Source organism: Cryptomeria japonica, chromosome 9 (assembly GCF_030272615.1).
Source record: "Cryptomeria japonica chromosome 9, Sugi_1.0, whole genome shotgun sequence".
Taxonomy (NCBI): domain Eukaryota; kingdom Viridiplantae; phylum Streptophyta; class Pinopsida; order Cupressales; family Cupressaceae; genus Cryptomeria; species Cryptomeria japonica.
The window spans coordinates 173,882,070-173,899,529 of NC_081413.1; the positions used below are offsets into that span (position 1 = coordinate 173,882,070).

Sequence of the window (17,460 nt, forward strand, 5' to 3'; positions counted from 1 at the left end):
CTTTGGCTTCCAAAGCTTGACTAAAGCACTGATTCTACTCATATAACATATCAAACATGTTTTCTCACCATTTTTTCAATCCCCCCCCAAACTAGGAGCCTTGATTGTTGGGTGCATTGGTCCTAAATCAAGACTATGTCGCCTAACTCCATGGTCCTCTAAAAAGGGCCTAATTTGGGGCCTCATAATGGTCACATAATTTTAGCAGGGACCTAGACCCATGTCGGCTTATGTTAGAAATTCAATTTGTTTTTTGACAAGCAAGTATAAAAGGAGGTCTACCTCTCTCATTTTAAGACCTAATAAATTGAAATCACGATCTACACTCTAGAAAATTCAAGTGAGCAAGCAATAAATCTTTCATCAAGCATTGGAGCAGAAGTGAAGTAAAGTTTCAACCATTGAAGAAGACATCCATGATCTATGTTTTATGAAGACAACATACATGAAACCCTAATTCCTTTGTGAAGGTCAAACAAAACTTCATTGAGGTATATCATTAGTGTTTCAAAAAAATCCAGCCTTTCCCTCAAAAGGAAAGTATTTTATTACAATCATTCATTTACGTTTATCAATTCAATTTCATAGTTAATTCCAAAACCAAGGTTGGACCTAAGACAAACCCTATTCCCAACATATTTCTCTTTCTTTTTGTGTGCAGAAACAGGTATAGAGTTGGACTCGAGAGGATTGATAGAGTTCACAGAGACAAATAGGTTCAACTTTCAACGACGAAAAATTCGAAGGACCATGGTGAATTGATACTACCGTGTCTCGAAAAATCAGGTTGAACTTTGGAGAGCAGATTCTAGACAACTTATTTTGCCCAAATCCAAGTTAGTGGCTCTATGAGACATCTGTAGCTTACTATTTTTTTCAGAATACTTCAATTATCACCTTTTTTGCCCTAATAATCAACAATCAAATTAATTCAATCTAGGAAGGAAAAAAGGCCTTACCCCAAGAGCCTGGAATCTTATCAAAATCTTAGCATTTTAAGGCTAGATATATTAGATTTATTCTCTTTCCCAAATGTATTAGTGAATTAGGTTATGTAGTGGTTTTATTATCTTAAATTAACCTAAACCCTAATTTTATACCACCATAGTTTTGGTGAGTGGCATGTTTCATACTCAAGTTACTTTGCAAATTGAGCCTTTTGCTTTCTAATTTGGTATTTTTCTTTTTCATGACTCATAGCAAGCAAATATTACTATGTTAGTAGTCATGTTTTCTCTCTCTTTCCTCTTTCTTATGAAGTTTCTTTTATTTGGATATTATAGTAAGATTCTAAAGTCCCTAGGGGCTTAGTGTGTCTTGTCTCTTCGATATCTTGATTAAAGTTTTTAATGCAAACCTTTGTACTTTACTATGAGTATGCATAGTCTCATACTCCCACTAAAATGGGGGCTAAATATAGCACCCTAAATTGTACTCACCTCCAATTTTGTCCTCACTTGGACCCCACTTTGGTGCTTTGACTTCCAAGGCCTAATGGAATCACTAATTCTGCTCATATAACCTATCAAACATGCTTTTTCACCATCTTCACAGTCTCACCCAAACCTAGACCCCTAATGTCTAGAACCATGGCAATGGGCACCCTATTCCTAGATAAGGACCATGGCACCTAGCACCATGGTCCTCTAAAAAAGGGCCCAATTTGGGGCCTCATAATGGTCACATAATTTTAGTAGGGAACTAGATCCTGTGCTGGCTTGCATCAAAAATCAATTGTTTTTTGACAAGCAAGTATAAAAGGTGGTCTACCTCTCTCATTTTAAGACCTACCAAATTGAAATCAAGATCTACACACTAGCAAATTCAAGTGAGAAAGCAATCAGTCTTTCATCAAGCATTGGAGCAGAAGTGAAGTGAAGTTTCAGACATTGAAGATGGCATCCATGATCTATGTTTTATGAAGATGACATACATGAAACCCTTACTCCTTTGGGAAGGTCAAACAAAACTTTATTGAGGTATATCATTAGTGTTTCAAGCATTTTCAGCCTTTCTCTCAAAAGGAAAATATTTTACTGTTGTCTTTCATTTACATTTATCAATTCAATTTCATGGTTAATTCCAAAGCCGAGGTTTGACCTAAGGAAAATCCCTATTCCCAACATATTTCTCTTTCTTTTTGTGTGCAAGAACAAGTACAGAGTTGGAGGACCATGGCAAATCGATACTACATGGTCCCAAAAAATCAGGCCAAACTTCTGAGAGCATATTCCAAATAGCTTATTTTTCCTAGATCCAAGTCAGTGGCTCCGTGTGACATCTATAGATTTGTTTTTCTGTCAAAATAATTCAATTATCACCTATTTTGTCCTAATCATCAACAATCAAATTAATTCAATCTAGGAAGGAGAAAGGCCTTACCCAAATTTCCTTGAATCTGATCAGAATCTTAGTCTTTTGAGGCTAGATCTATTAGATTCCTTCTCCTTCCCATATGTATTGGTGAATTAGGTCATTTATTAGTTTTATTATCTTAATTTAATCCTACCCTAATTTTACACCATCATAAACACATGAAAAACAATCTTGGCACAAATGAATTTTTCCTATGTAGATGCAAAAAAACAACCCTTTGCAATGAAGATCTAATTTCCAAACATAGATATATGATTAGGGCATGAAAAATATAGCTAACAAAGTGTGTGAGAAAGAATCACGCCATTGCAATTATACAACACATGCTCTAGTCTCATTGGACATGCTATTATCCATTAAAACCATGCCATGAATATCTATTGTTAAGATACCCATCTATTTTCCAAAAAAAAAATATGTAAAATATTTAAAAATCAATAAAATCTATTAAGAAACATACTTAAAATGATGGGAAAATCTATTTCCTTCATGATTTGATTCATAATAATAAATTTAGTGTGGCCATGTTGTCATTCTCCTTTGACTCTTTTATTTTGTCATAAAAGATGGTTTATGTTTTTTGTAGTTGATGTATGGCCAAATCCAACCAGTAAATTAAACCCTAACTAGCTTTTAGTTATTTATCATTGGAACTACTTGAAACACATTATGCTTGATCATTCTCAAGTGATGTAAAGATGTTTATGTCAACTATTAGTACCATTTTTGCATGTCCAAACTTGTTCAACATCCACATGGTTTTCTAGGTCATTTTGGTGAGTTCATCGAAAGTCAACAAAAAATGAGCAGGAGTTTTTGAATTTTGGGTGTTGGGCCAAATTCATACCTCATAGGCCACTATTCAAGTTGTTGGGGATTGAAGGTCACTAAGAATCCAAGGAGTTGACATAAGTTTAAGCTATCATGATTAGGATTTAGACTTGAATTATACTTGGTACCATCTTTAGGGAAGTTTGATCCTTAAACTCCAATGAGAAATACATAATACTTTATTAGGTAGTGAGGTTTTGGAGGAATCTGGGGAAGAATATTGAGGTAGAAAGAAGAAGAAAATTATGACCTTGAAAGAGTATGAAAAAATCGACATGTTTTCAGAGTTGAGCATATTGCAAAAGATTTATCAAGGTGAAGAGAAGTCCAACATCTTCAACAAGGAACACAAAAAAAATGTGTTTGAAATGGTCTTTAGGGAGTTGGGGAAGATACAAAAGCATGAACAAGTCTCAAAGTATTTTAAAGAAATAAACTCAGAAAACTTTCACAAGGTGAGAATTAAAATATTGAAGGTGATAGGGAACACACACTTAGGTTAAGGAGAGGCCACAACTTTGACTCTAAAGACTTAAAGAAATTTGAAGTGAGAGAAAGGGTGTTGAGTTAGAAGTAAAGGGAATACTTTGGAGGGAGTTTAAGAAGCTATTAAGGTGTGGCTTATGTGGAATAAAAATGGATTGAAGATTGTTTTGTCCATTAATCAACAATTTGTTTGGTGGTCCTCTATGATAACTTGCTAAAATTACATAGGTCCATGCTTTAAACTATTGAATAGAGGTACTAATACTCTCAAATCCTTTTTCAAGAACCATCAAGAATATTCTTTCTTGGGATAAAACTAAAGTGAAGTATAGACTCAAAGGATTCTAAATCCTTCTATATTGATGTCAATTTTTCTTATAGAAATGTTGCACAAAATTAGGGTTAAAAGTTTCAAATGATGGTCGAAGGACTAACACCATTTCATAATTTCAAACCTCATTAAGCTTATGTTTAGATTTCACCACCTATGGATATGGTGCAAAGGCTTAATGACATGTGGGCTCTATAGTCCTTGGTTGGTACTTGGCAACAAATATTTCAAACCATTGGGCAAGTTGTTATTGAGCCAAATCTTGTTCATTTTTCTTGGTGTAGTCTTTATTAGGGCATTCCTAATGGCTCATATTCGATCATCTAGGAGTTTCCATTCCTTGCCACCCTTTTGTGGGCATCTAGAAACTTTTAAACACCTTTTCTAGTCCTACCCTAGGTCTAGAAATTCATGATTATTTAAAAACTATTAGACCTAAGTCTTTTTACTAGAATATGATCCTCCTAAGAGTTTTCCCTAGAATATTTGGTAAATATATCCAAATCTAGCATGCATCTAGAGTGGAAAACCTATTTAGTATTTGTAAATATAGAAATATTGCTCTAAGTTTTGTTGGACATATTGTTGGCAAATGTTTATCCATATATTCTAAATACATGATATGTTCCCATGTTTTAATGTAGATACAAGTGCAAGCTAATAAAGTTGCACTTAATGTGGTCCGCTTATAGGTTCTTTAACACCACTATGGCAATGCCTCTTATACGATTTCTCAAGTGCCACCAACTCCCCTCCTTCAAACAAGGGTCAATTTCCTATTTGAAGGCATTGCCATGGAAAATTTTAGAATCATACTTCAAGCAACATAAAGCCTATAGTCACAATGCTCATGGTTGGTCCCAATTCTCCTACCATTGTTCACCTTCTCCTCAATACCATTTTATTGAGTTTTGGGTTGGCTACAAAGTGGTAAATTTTTCCAGCTCGCCCTAGTCATTTCTCCAACCAAGGTTGTTTCTCACTTTCTAATGAAGCGAAAACTAATGGATATAATCCTATTGGTGGCCCTTGTGGACCCTATTCTTGATGAATCTAAAAATCTAGATGTATGAAAATTAGAACACTAAGAACCACCTCATGATCTTAACTTTGTAGTCCTAACAATTTAATAACTTTATTTTTTACTTTGATTTCAATATATATATACCTCTACCATAATTATGAGATGCGCCTGATTAGACGTAAATAATATACTTTACAAACTTCTATAATTAATATCACCTTAAAAATTATAATAACTATTTAATTTTAATAACATTATTTCCACATCATTGCATTTAAGCGCTTGCTAATTCCCAACGTATGCCACGTTAAAACTGTGTGAAATATAACCTAATTTGGTTATCACATCAAATTTGCTTAATTTAAGTACAATTGATAATTAATTTGACTTCTGTGGGTGTCTAATGGTAGAAACTTTTCTAATTTTCACATACACCTTTTTTCTGATTATGATTAAGAAAACATCTCATTGTGGCATGTCCTCCTTTACTCATACAAGAAAAGCCTGAAACACTGAAATTTTCTAAATGTGCCTCCAATAAGTGCAACACTCCGAAATTTTACATTGCATGATAATCTATCAATCAATCACTCGAGCGGACAGCATTTGAAAAGAAAAAAGTACATCAATGTTTGTCCAGCTATAATTGATTGCTGACACAAGTTGAAAAGCATTCTATAAGTAGCAAGAAGTCTTACAGTTATGTGACACGAATCTAGTTTAGTTTTTAAAACAAGATAATGGTACTTGCAGTGGGTACTTTATTCTGTAAAGGCATGCACATGAACAGTGATTTCATTTACAGCAAAACGAAAAGAGACACAGTATACATCAATTTACAAGCCTTGTGGAACATGAACATTGGGGATAAGATGTAGACTCGTGAAGCTGATTGATCAAGTACACAAGAACAAGTGGGGTTTATCTGGAGTGTAAAAATAGCCTAACAGCTAAACTATTATTGCACAAAATGGTCAAATCTTGCAGTTAAATGGTCATCTGTATATAATTATCCTGGTTGAATTTGATATTGGTTTTTCTGGGTATGTTTTTAATACAATTGTACTTTAAGATCTTTGATTGAGAATTCAGAGTTTAAAGGGTTGAGTTTAGTTGATTAAAGCATTGAGTTTTTATTGTGGAGATTCATGTTTGAAATCTTAAAGATACATAATATGAAATTCTGAGTTGTGACTCTTGATCTTCCAAAGTTGGCTTCTTGTGTGGAGGTCATTTTTAAATAGGTTGATTCTTAAGTTGTGATTCTTGGTCTTCCAAAGTTGGCTTCTTGTGTGGAGGTCATTTTTAAATAGGTTGATTCTTAAGTTGACACTCTTGGTTTTCCAAAGTGGTTTCTATCATGGTTGCATAAAAGGAACTGGTATTACTTTCATTGTTGCTATCACAAGAACCAGTATTGATATCAGCATGCTTTTACATGAACAAAATATTTGTGAAAGATAGTAATATAAAACAAATTAAAGATCAATAACAATTGATATGTCCAATAGATAGGTTTGATACATAAAATTGATATTGATATCAATCATCTTCAAAATTCATTATAAGTTCAATGTTTCCCAGGCGTTATAAATGAAATATTCATGGAAAAATATTAGAAATGTGAACTAAAAAATATACATGAAATCAACTTGAGCAGAACTAGTATAACCATTTTCAGCAAAAATAGTGGGGCCCCAACAAACACTGGTTGCGAACTACAGTTCAGTTCTCAATCAAAGGGACCCCTTGGGTGTCAATTATATATGACAGGATTACCATTTGGAACACCATATTCATATAGAAGACAGATGTGTTGTTCTTCTCATGTACAGTAGACTTGCCTTCAGTTTGAGATTTTTATTAGGTTTAATGTAAGTATGTTTTTTAACATATGAAAACATTAAAAAATCAATATATTTATAAACTTTGTAACAATGAACCCTATCAAAAGAATATGTTGTATTCAGATATTTTTGATATGTTGTATTCAGATATTCTAGTATATCATGATATATGAGACAGTTTATTCCATAAAAAAAAATCACGATTACAAAATTTTATTTATTATGACGATCAAAGATTTAATAATCATCAAAATGACCTAACACAAAATCGACATTCTTAAAAATCGTCTGAACAATTCTTTGTTAGAATGTTCACTTGAAAAACTTATTTTTCAACCATAATTTCAGAGCCACAAATGAATCTCGATTCGACTACTAATAAACATTATTTATAAATTTCAAATTTATAAAACCATTACATTTACCTTCAATGATTATTCAAGTAACAAATGAATGTTGGTTAGTTTTTCAATCACAATTTCAGAATCACAAATGAATCCTGATTCGACTACTAATTAACACTAATATGTAAATTTCAAATTTATACAACAATTACATTTATCTTTAATGATTATTCAAGTATCAAATAGATGCTGATCATTTGAACTTCACTCTATTGTACAACAGTGAAATATATTTTCAAGTCAAAACTAATGACCTTTAAAAACAAGTAAACAAATTATTGACTTATAAAAACTCACATATCATTCGGTAAGTAGTCTATACATCGTATATGTGGTGTGATTTCATTGATCCTTCAACTGTTTGAATAGTGTGTACATTATTTATATGATAATATATGGTACTAAATATAAAACCTTCGTTTTCAGTATTGGATTATAAAATGATATTTTAATTCTGGGGTGGAACCCACAATATAGAGCAAAAATGTTCTTACAAAACACTACATAAAGTCAAAGGAATGTCTTTCGTCCTCCTGAGTTTCCCATGGCGATAAAGATTAAGATGTGGAGAAAATGATTAGCAATAAAACAATAGATTCTTTGTCATTCCAAAGCTCACCCAAAAAGATGGCCCAAAGTCATAATATTACATCATTTTTGAAGACCATGATATGAACTTAACCAATATGTGAAGTCCATATTGTGGTCCTCCATGGCAATAAAAGGATTACTGGACCAATTGCTGCATAGTTTGAACAAAGCAAAAAAGACAAGCTGTCAAAAATATTACAAATCAGCTAAATACAAATTTGATTCAACCAAAAATCAATCTTTTGGACATACATGGTATTCTCCTGCTTAATTCACATATATGTTACACAAATAAATTGCAGTTCTAGATATTCTGAATCCACCTTCAAATTTGGAAGTCTGCATCTCATCTTGGAAGTTGGAACCAACAAAAGGCAGCACCCACCATACGATGTATACAGCTGACATTGATATTAAAGGCTCTTTTGTAGGGTGTAATGCAATGGTTTTGCACAGCTAAATAACCAATTCGGTACGCTTGATTATCTCATTTGCAATTATTGACTTGTTGCTGCTGTAGATGATTTGGGTGTTGCTGTTGCTGGTGATGATGATTTGAGTGTTGCTGCTGCTGATGATTTAGGTGTTGCTGATGCTGCTTCAGCAGTTGAAGGTGTGGATACTGTTGCTGCTGCTGCTGCTGAAGGTGCTGTTGCTGCAGCAAAGCCATGGAGTTGTACAGATCCATATTCATGGACTGCACAAAGACAAGGATCACAAACAGTCCTTTTAGACATATATCCACAATACAATCAAGTCCAAATGTTCGAGGTGATTATGGTAATTGTCCAAATCACATAGCATTCTATTAAGCTGAATGAAATTATGCACCCCTCTGCATCTGTAAGGTTCTTTCCTATATATAGATAATATATTCAGTTTAAACTTATTAGATTTCCAGTCTATAATTGATTATATGAAAAAAATTTCGAATATGTAAAAGATTTTTGCATCAATATTCCAAGTCACACTACATGAACCATCATCAGACTGTAAGAGTGCAACTCCAGGAATTCATTTAGCGTGACCCAGAAAGTTGATGTAAAAAACTTTTACTCAGTTGAATCCAAAAAGAATTCCATACAATATATTCAGATCTTAAAGCTGCTTAACAAAAACCTTAATTGAATTAATTTAATGGCTGTAGCTGTGAGAATGTACCCTAATGCACTTGAGAATTAGTAACCAAATCAAACTTGAAACCCTAAAATTATTGATAATGACCAAGTTGCATGTCCATTCTATATACTACAACGCAACGAAACATACAAGATGATTTGATTGGCATACAAGTGATGAACCAAGATGATTTGATTAGTATAAAGTGATCAACCAGAATGATTTGATTAGTGTGCAAGCTAAAACACAAACCTGACGTTGGCAAGCCATGAACGCACTATAGGGATCTACAATTGCAGAGTTTTGGAATCGATCATTAGCATCAGGGGCAGAAGGGAATCCAGCTGCTGCTAGATTGGGTTGAATAAAAGTCGCTGGATGAACTGAGACTGGAATGGCATGGGAGCTTGTCCCAGTGAGAGGTTGGCCCATTGGTACCATAGCAGCTCGTCCTGCAGCTGCAACTGAATTCATGTCCATCATCCCCATTCCCATTCCAAGACCAACACCTGCCATTCCCATGCCTAGTCCCATAGGACCTAAAGATGCCAACAGAGACATCTGCAGCTGCTGCATCCCCAAGGGCATCATCATGGGAGGAATGTTCATTCCATTTCTGAGACACATCATCTACATCATATCATAACATGGCATTGACAAACAGTAAGTTCATAGAATGTCCAATATGTAGTTCTGCTTAAAGACTCAATCCCATACCTGAAAATCCAACAAAACAAAATCTCTAAGGTCCTACGAAATATGCAAGCAAAGATCTCTTTATGAAGACCTGCAATTGTGCTTGGAGATGCTTCAAGTACTCGATTGCCTCATCCAGCATTGAAGCTTTGTCAGTCTAAACAATAAAATGTATGTCATGCATCAGAGCTAGCAGTTGGATGGTCTCCATATAAAAATTGCTACTATCTATCCTATAAACTTCTCCATGAGAAATTTTTTTTATCAAAATGCAATCCTCCAAAAACTTATGAAAATCTTTACATTATAGTGCAAGGAATTTTAGGATTAACTCGATGCTTAAAGCCATTTTTAGTTTGCAGGTTAGCTTTACCTCTAAAAATAAGTGGGGACTGAGAACTTTACAGTGTCTTAAAGTGATAAATTCAATTTTTAAATGCATGCCACAAATTACTCAAGGTGTCGAGATTATGATACCTTGCTAGAGTTGGGTATTAATTTCTGCAAAGCCTTCATTCTTTCATTAATCCTATCTCGACGCCTCTGCATGGCTCAAAAGAAAAAATCTCACATAAATAAAGCCTAAAATATAGAATTGCAATGTCTTAACGTGGCCATTATATCTTATGTTGCAACAGCAGTTTGTTAGCAAAATCGCTATTCTAACATGCTTAATCTTTTGGGTATCAAACAAATTACATAAAATTGCAAATTATACTATACAGAATTGGTAGTTATGAACATCGTATATATTTTTCTGATATAAGTCTTCTTATATTTATGATTATGTTTTCCTGGAATAATTTGTATCTTTACCAGGAGGTTTTCCCAACTTGAGTTAAAATTCCTATTCAATTTGAAAATACAATTAGCAACTTCACAAAAATAACAGAAAAACGTTTGACCCAACAAAAATAGCTTACCCTCTCAGATTGATTATGCACAGCTGCAGCTCTACTCCTTTTGCCAGAGTTGGAGCGTCTGCTAGGTTGTGGTTTCTTTGCTTTAGCAGAGTGATCATCATCCTGGTCCTGGAATAATGAATAATTAGATATAGAAACGAACTATTCCACGATCAGAAGATATCATATTTTCAACAAAGACTTCAAATCAACATGGATTGCTGCTAGCCTGCTACCATCATTAGCCTTGTCATAACATAACATAGGTTTCTAAGAATGGCAAACGTTAATATTAATAATTTTGAAACTATCAAATAGAAAAAATGTAGTTGGAAGCATTGTGCCTTGGCAAAACAAATTACTTTATTATATCCATTATGTACATCTTAATACTTTACTATTGCACTATTGCACTTATCCATGATATTGTTTAAGGCACTCTGTTTAACGATTTGTTTTTCTCTACTTTTGAGTTACCACTGCTCAGGGTGCTAATGCAAACAAAGTTAGGCTGTAGAGAAATATTAATTAGCGTCTAACCTGCAAATTTTAAAATCTAAAAAGTCTCACTTAAGTATAACAGTCAAAAGGATTTGCCATCCCATGTTGAGCAAAAGGGTAGAAAAATATTAAGGATAAGTCCCACTGATTGTTAATTAGAGGATATGTAATCTTGAGAGACGACATATTTTTAACTGTCACGTCGATTATTTATTGACCATTCATTGGTACAATGTAGCTTCTTTTCTCTGTTTCATATTAGAAGAAAAAAAAGTGTCATGTGGCTGTTGAAATCCTGGTGAGAACACTTGGCTTGCGAATAACCCACTATGGATCAATTCCCGTGGTTGTGAAGGCCCAGGGTCATAAGGGATAAGGGCCTAAGGCCGTGTTCAAGTACTTGGCTTGTGAAGAACCCACTATGGATCAATTCCCGTGGTTCCGAAGGCCCAAGGTCATAAGGGATAAGGGCTTAAGGCCGAGTTCAAGTTCTGGATAATTAAGTCGGAATATATATTCTTCAATCCTTGAGATTAAGTTGAAGGTCAATTATTCATATGCATGATTGCAAAAGGTACCAAAAAAACAAAAAAAGGTTCGGAATGTTTATCCTCCAAACAAAAGAAAAACAATCGAAAAGAAATTTATAAATAACATAAGTCATGTTTTTATGCAAATCAAGCAGACCACTTTTAAAGTGCCTGAGATCATTGCATGGTTACTTGTGTCGGATGGTTAAAGGTTTGTTGATTTATTATTTAGATTCAGAGTAATTTGTTTATGTTCAATTTAAAGGAAAAAGAAGTTACAATGGCGCCAAGAATGACCAATAAACAGTGAATACTGAATAGTGCTGTTAGACACATATCTTATCTCTCGAGATGACATTTGTAAGTGGTTCAGTGGTATTTGTCTGCATTTAGTGAGTTTGAATTGAAATAGATCATCTCTTAAAGATAACACAGAGTAGCCAGGTACAATTGTAAATGATTCACTAGCTGCTTGTTGAATCACAAGACCTTTATATTGGACAATCCTATTACCCGTGCTTCAATCAATGCCCATTTTTTACTTTAGTACTTACATGGAAATTTCAATTATCCTCATCCACACAGCTTTCCTCAAAATATAATATAGTAAACTGGATGTAAAATATATAATACTGACCTCACTTTGGCAGCCTGAATCTTCTCCTCTTGATTTCCTCTTCCATCTGGTACTGCAAGGCTCTTTCCCGACCTTCTCTGTCATGCTATTGTCAGGGGAGCCCTGGGAGGTCGAAATCAAGGTAAGCTCCATAGCATCACAGTTCATTTCTGAGGTAGTTATTTCCTTGCCAATAATAGCACTAGTCCCACTCTGGTCCTCAACAGCTTTGGCAATCATACAATCACAATCAGAAGTGATAGTAGTAGCAGCAGTAGTAGTAGAGGGTGCGGCCTTGCAAGGACTCCTGCTACTGGGCAAGTTTGGAGGAAGAGGGGCACAGTTTTTGGAGGTTAAAGTGTTCGCATGAGTACTCAAGGCAGGATGGGAGTCTTCAGAATTAGTGCCATGACCATGATGACCTCCTCCGGTGGATCCCACGATACTGATATTTGAAAGCTTGACCTCAGCTTCCCCACCATACTGCCTCACTCGTTGTATATTGGTAGGACCGCTGGCACTGCCGAGGGCTTGTAGATGCGCCTTCATCATCACTGCCGGTTTCGAGAAGTGGGAGAAGTTCATGGAGCCATCCCTGGGGCCTTGCTGATGTACACCACTTGGGATACTTGGAGATATGATATTTGCTGGACTCGAGCCCTGAGATTTTGTGGGGATAGAGGGAACAAAAGCAGGAACCAATGCATCATGGCAATTTTTTTCATTGAGAGGATACTGAAACCAGGACGCCATTTCCTCGTCTATGGAATGCAAATTCGACACTGGAGCATCAATAGATCGGGCCACAATGGCATCCAAAGTTCCCTCCACTTCTAATTTCTCATTGCCTTGTGATCTCCTGGTGAGGACAGCAGGCTGATCATTTGCCCAGAGATAACCTGGAGGCACTCCAAAAGAGGAGGAAGAGAACTTCTGCTGATGCCTATTGGGTGCTCTGTTTCCCAGCTCTTGCATGGCCAAATGGCCATCTTTCCAAGTCAGCTCTGCAACCTGGACATAGTCCGGCCTACACAACCAGCAATTTTGAAAATTTCAGCCTGCGTTGCAAGATCTAAGAACCAACTCACACAAACTACACAGCTAACATTGTAGAAGAGCTCAGCTCCAACCTATTAAGAACACAAGATTGCATACACAGAGCTCACAAGGAATCCTGTAATTTAGATGAAGCAGAGATGTTGACCTATCAAGCATACGACTGAAAACCCATGCACCTGAACTACTCACACAAGTCTTCTGGATCATAAAGGTAACTTGTAAAGGGTTACTTACATGTAGCTTTAGAACTTAGAAGTAATGGACGAAAGGCGCTTTACTTTAACAGTTTAGGTGTCACAATTCTATATTGCAATAATATACAATATTAGACTAACGATTGAAGAAAGGGGAACTTATTCTTAAATTGATTGCAGAAACATAACACAATTGCAATTAGGTGTCACAATTCTATATTGCAATAATATAGCATATTACACTACGTATTGAAGAAAGGAGAACTTATTTTTAAATTGATTGCAGAAACATTAGCCCTTCCTTCTCGACGGTTGCTCTCAAACCAATGACTGTCATACCTTTGTCCTAAAATAAGTTTTGTAAAGAAAAACCAAATGCTACAAACTTCAAAATTGATGCAACAACGATATGCATCTCAAAGTTATGCCCTGTCATAGAACTCGCTCTTTAACCAACTGACCATGCAGATGCCTTTTCACTATGACATCTATATTTGAACAAATATAACCCTCCAGAACAATGGAATTGATGCCACAACCAACTTGTCAAGTCTCCCAGAGTAGTCATCCTTCGAAATTGAAATGGAAACAGCTACGCGCTGAAAAAAGATTTTAATTAAAAAAAACCGTAAAAAAGACTTTATAACCGATTGAACAACAACTCCACCATGAACCTCAAAATGCCTTCCTTGTTTCTGAGCACTTTCTCTTATACCACCTATTGAATACAAATAAGTTTTCCCTATAACTACAATGGCTCAAAAAGGGCCCTACTAAATATTTATAAGTGATGCAACAACAAATATAACAAATCTCAAAGACAGTCCATCTTTCTAATTCATTTTCTTGTCATAACGAGCCTGCAGTCACCTAATGACCTACAACTATATTAGCACAAAAACTACACTAGCAAACACATAAAACTGATGAAACAGCACAACTACAAAACTCAGAGATTTGTCCCCTATTTTCAGCACTTTCTTTTGAACAAATTGATACATACACCTCTTCCCTATGACTAAAGTTGTACAAAATCCACTCTGCAAGTAACACAGCACCCAATAACATGGTATCACAAAAACATTTAGCTAAGTGAATGGTAGCATGGTGAAGTGATTGGCATAGCAGTAATCCACAAAAACATGACTACCAGTTAGACTGCAACATACATTTCCAGTTGGCTATTGAGCTCAATCCTGAGGTCAAAGGCAAGGATTTTCACAAGGAGGATGTCATACACCAAATCAGTGTCTTTTGACGGTTACCCATAAAACTACCTTTAGTTTTGAATACTTTTGAAGTTGGGAAGACTAAGGCATAGCAGAAACAACGAGTGATACTGGAGCTGGAGGGAGACGGTACTTCAAGTGATTGCATTTAAGAATTGTAATTCTCCTGCTCTTATACTTAAAACCTGAAGTTAAGCCGCTGAATTCAGATAGCAAAAAGTGTGGGAATCAATCCAAACTCCGGACTTCAAAGAGGAGCAGCTTTACCGTAGATGCTCCAGCAGCAAATGGGAGCTCCTATTTAGAATAAACCTACAACAAAACTCCATACCGCAAAGAGAAGCATATGCCATTGGCAGGGAAAAGAGCTAAAGTGGATTGTTTTACAGGACTGTAACCTTTGTCATTTTTACCTTTAAAATCTCTCTCCTGTTTATATCCCGTCCCTTTCTCTGTACCACAATCAACTTAGATACATATTGTTGATTTTCTAGTCTTCAGGGTATGAGGACTTTATTTGCAATGTTGTTTTTGAACAATCTAGTCATGGGAAAACATGTCTGTATAAAAATCTGCATACCCACATGAACAATTCTTGATAAGCACTGCATACCCATCTACCCCAGAAGGGACTAATACTAATAATAAAGCACCCAAGTAATAAATGGGAGGTCTAAGTTTCAAGTCGTAAGAGACCTATAAAGATTAGAACATTCATTAAATGCGTAGTGAATTTAAGTGAACTTACACAGCTTGATAAAACTGATCTGCCATATCGTTGCGCCCCTCGTGGTCCCATGCCCTGGATTTGTTTACATTAAACATGCTGTTGCTGCTGCTACTGTTATTTACCTCACTGTCCCAGCAGGGTACTCGCTGGGTCATTGCTCAAACTCTTATTCTTACTAAAATTCTTCTGCAGCCAAATCATTCTCCAGCTTCCCACAAAGACATCCAGCGATCAAACTCACCGCAAAAATCAATAAAAACATTGACCAATCATACCAAACCAACAGTAAATGTATGAATATATATTCATCGAATGTAACTCATATTCTTTTGCCGTACTGTAAGAACTTGTTGAGACGTTCAAAGTTCAAATCCCAGTCTTCAAAGCACAGACTAACATGTGGGTACTATTATCCCAAATAGGTATATCGATAGATAGAAAGACCAGAAGTCAGTCCTCACGATTTTCTTTGGACCTCTCAAAGATTTTGCTGAGGTCTGCATGCATCATTCAGTCATATCACCGCCTGCAGCCTTTACCGTGAACACTAATCCTGAATCCCCCCCTTCTGTTTCCCCATTTCCTCCTCCAACCAAGAGGCATATCTCTTCTTATGGTGGTAAAAAAGCAGGCTTTACATCTTACATGCACGCACGTAAGGAATGAAGTGCGGCAGGCAGAAAAATGATTGGAAAAAACTCAGTCCCTACGCAATTTACTTTGGAAATGTGTTGAAGAGGAGCCACATGTGTGGCTGTTAAATAATGTCTGTGCCGGACCAAATCAAATCCGCAATTACTAGGTTGCCGCGACCGACTCCCGGGGGAATGGGATTCGAACCCGAGACTTGTTCATGCCCACATAAAATTCAATCAAAACAGCGAACCGATAAAGCATCGTACAACTATTGAAATATCAACATATGTAATTTGTCTGTCTGCCAACTTACTGACAGTGACAGCATTCAAAGCTTCATTTTACTTCGTTCCATCTTTACCCAATTAAGTATGCGCTGTAGGTACTTAAGTCCCCATTGTTTGCCGCCGTAAATACCAATTTTCTATTTTATTAAAAGCCGTAGGTAATCTTTTTCAAAATTAAAAAATAAAAAATGCTCCCAAGTTCATGGATGGCTTATGTCAGCGTAATATCAAAATTAAAGAAGCCTGAAAAAATTTCATGGACGTTCCACTCTCTCTTTTAAATATTTTATTCTAATGATATAAATCTTAGTTTTTTCATCTTCATAATGGATCATGAAGTATGATTGAAAACATTGATATAACTTTCCACACAATTTAATTTATAAATCTACTATACATAATTCCATGGGTGTAGAAATTACATGACTTCAAGTCTTCTATATCATCTATGGTAGCTTAGTCACAATAATATTAATTTTTCGGAAATCAACCACCTTAATTCTAGAGAAGTTCCAAGCCGAAGGGTTATTTAAAATTTATATAACGTATTTATTTTTTAAATATTTTAGATTTGTAATGTTGAGATTTATACATTCATATTATTTCTTAGTTAATTTTATATACGAGAGCAAGGATTTAATAGTTGTACACCCTAATTTTGTGCATCTCAAATCTTACATGTCAATGTCAAACAACTCTAAAAAATTTAAAGCAATTTTCTTGGTTAGTTCACTCTTAAATCTAAAGTTTCAAATCATCGTCATTAATTTTGATGTCTCAGATACATGTAATCATAAAGGTGTCAAAAACATCACTTTTTGAATTTGTTACCCCATCGTAATCAATTAGCACTTCACATTGTTAATTTTACGTTCACCAATAATGCAATGCCCCTGCCATGTTACCTTCTCATACCATTCTCAGAAAGAGAACGAAAATGCCAATGCTCAAGAAAATTATCTTATTTATAAGACTTCACGATTTATGTGATTGTTGATCCAAAGGAATTAATATATTAAGCAATTAATTATCTCCATAAGAAAAAGGTGGCTATGCCATCTAAGTCTGCAT

At 35.3% G+C, this 17,460-nt stretch overlaps 1 protein-coding gene across 2 annotated transcripts; it reads right to left on the reverse strand.

The window, feature by feature from the left end:
* Positions 1-7,876: 7,876 nt before the first annotated feature.
* On the reverse strand, positions 7,877-16,325 carry LOC131038068 (transcription factor PHYTOCHROME INTERACTING FACTOR-LIKE 15). Of its 2 annotated transcripts, XM_057970379.2 has the most exons (8): positions 15,485-15,620; positions 15,150-15,308; positions 12,276-13,281; positions 10,629-10,736; positions 10,183-10,248; positions 9,797-9,862; positions 9,262-9,639; positions 7,877-8,587 (listed from the first exon to the last, which is right to left on the reverse strand). In XM_057970379.2, exons 3-8 carry the CDS (start codon positions 13,227-13,229, stop codon positions 8,378-8,380), a joined length of 1,782 nt encoding a protein of 593 aa, XP_057826362.1. In that variant the 5' UTR covers positions 13,230-13,281; positions 15,150-15,308; positions 15,485-15,620; the 3' UTR covers positions 7,877-8,377. The 2 variants fall into 2 exon arrangements, with proteins under 2 accessions (XP_057826362.1, XP_057826355.2); XM_057970372.2 differs by lacking the exon at positions 15,150-15,308 and having other exon boundaries at positions 15,485-16,325.
* Between the last annotated feature and the right edge of the window lie 1,135 nt (positions 16,326-17,460).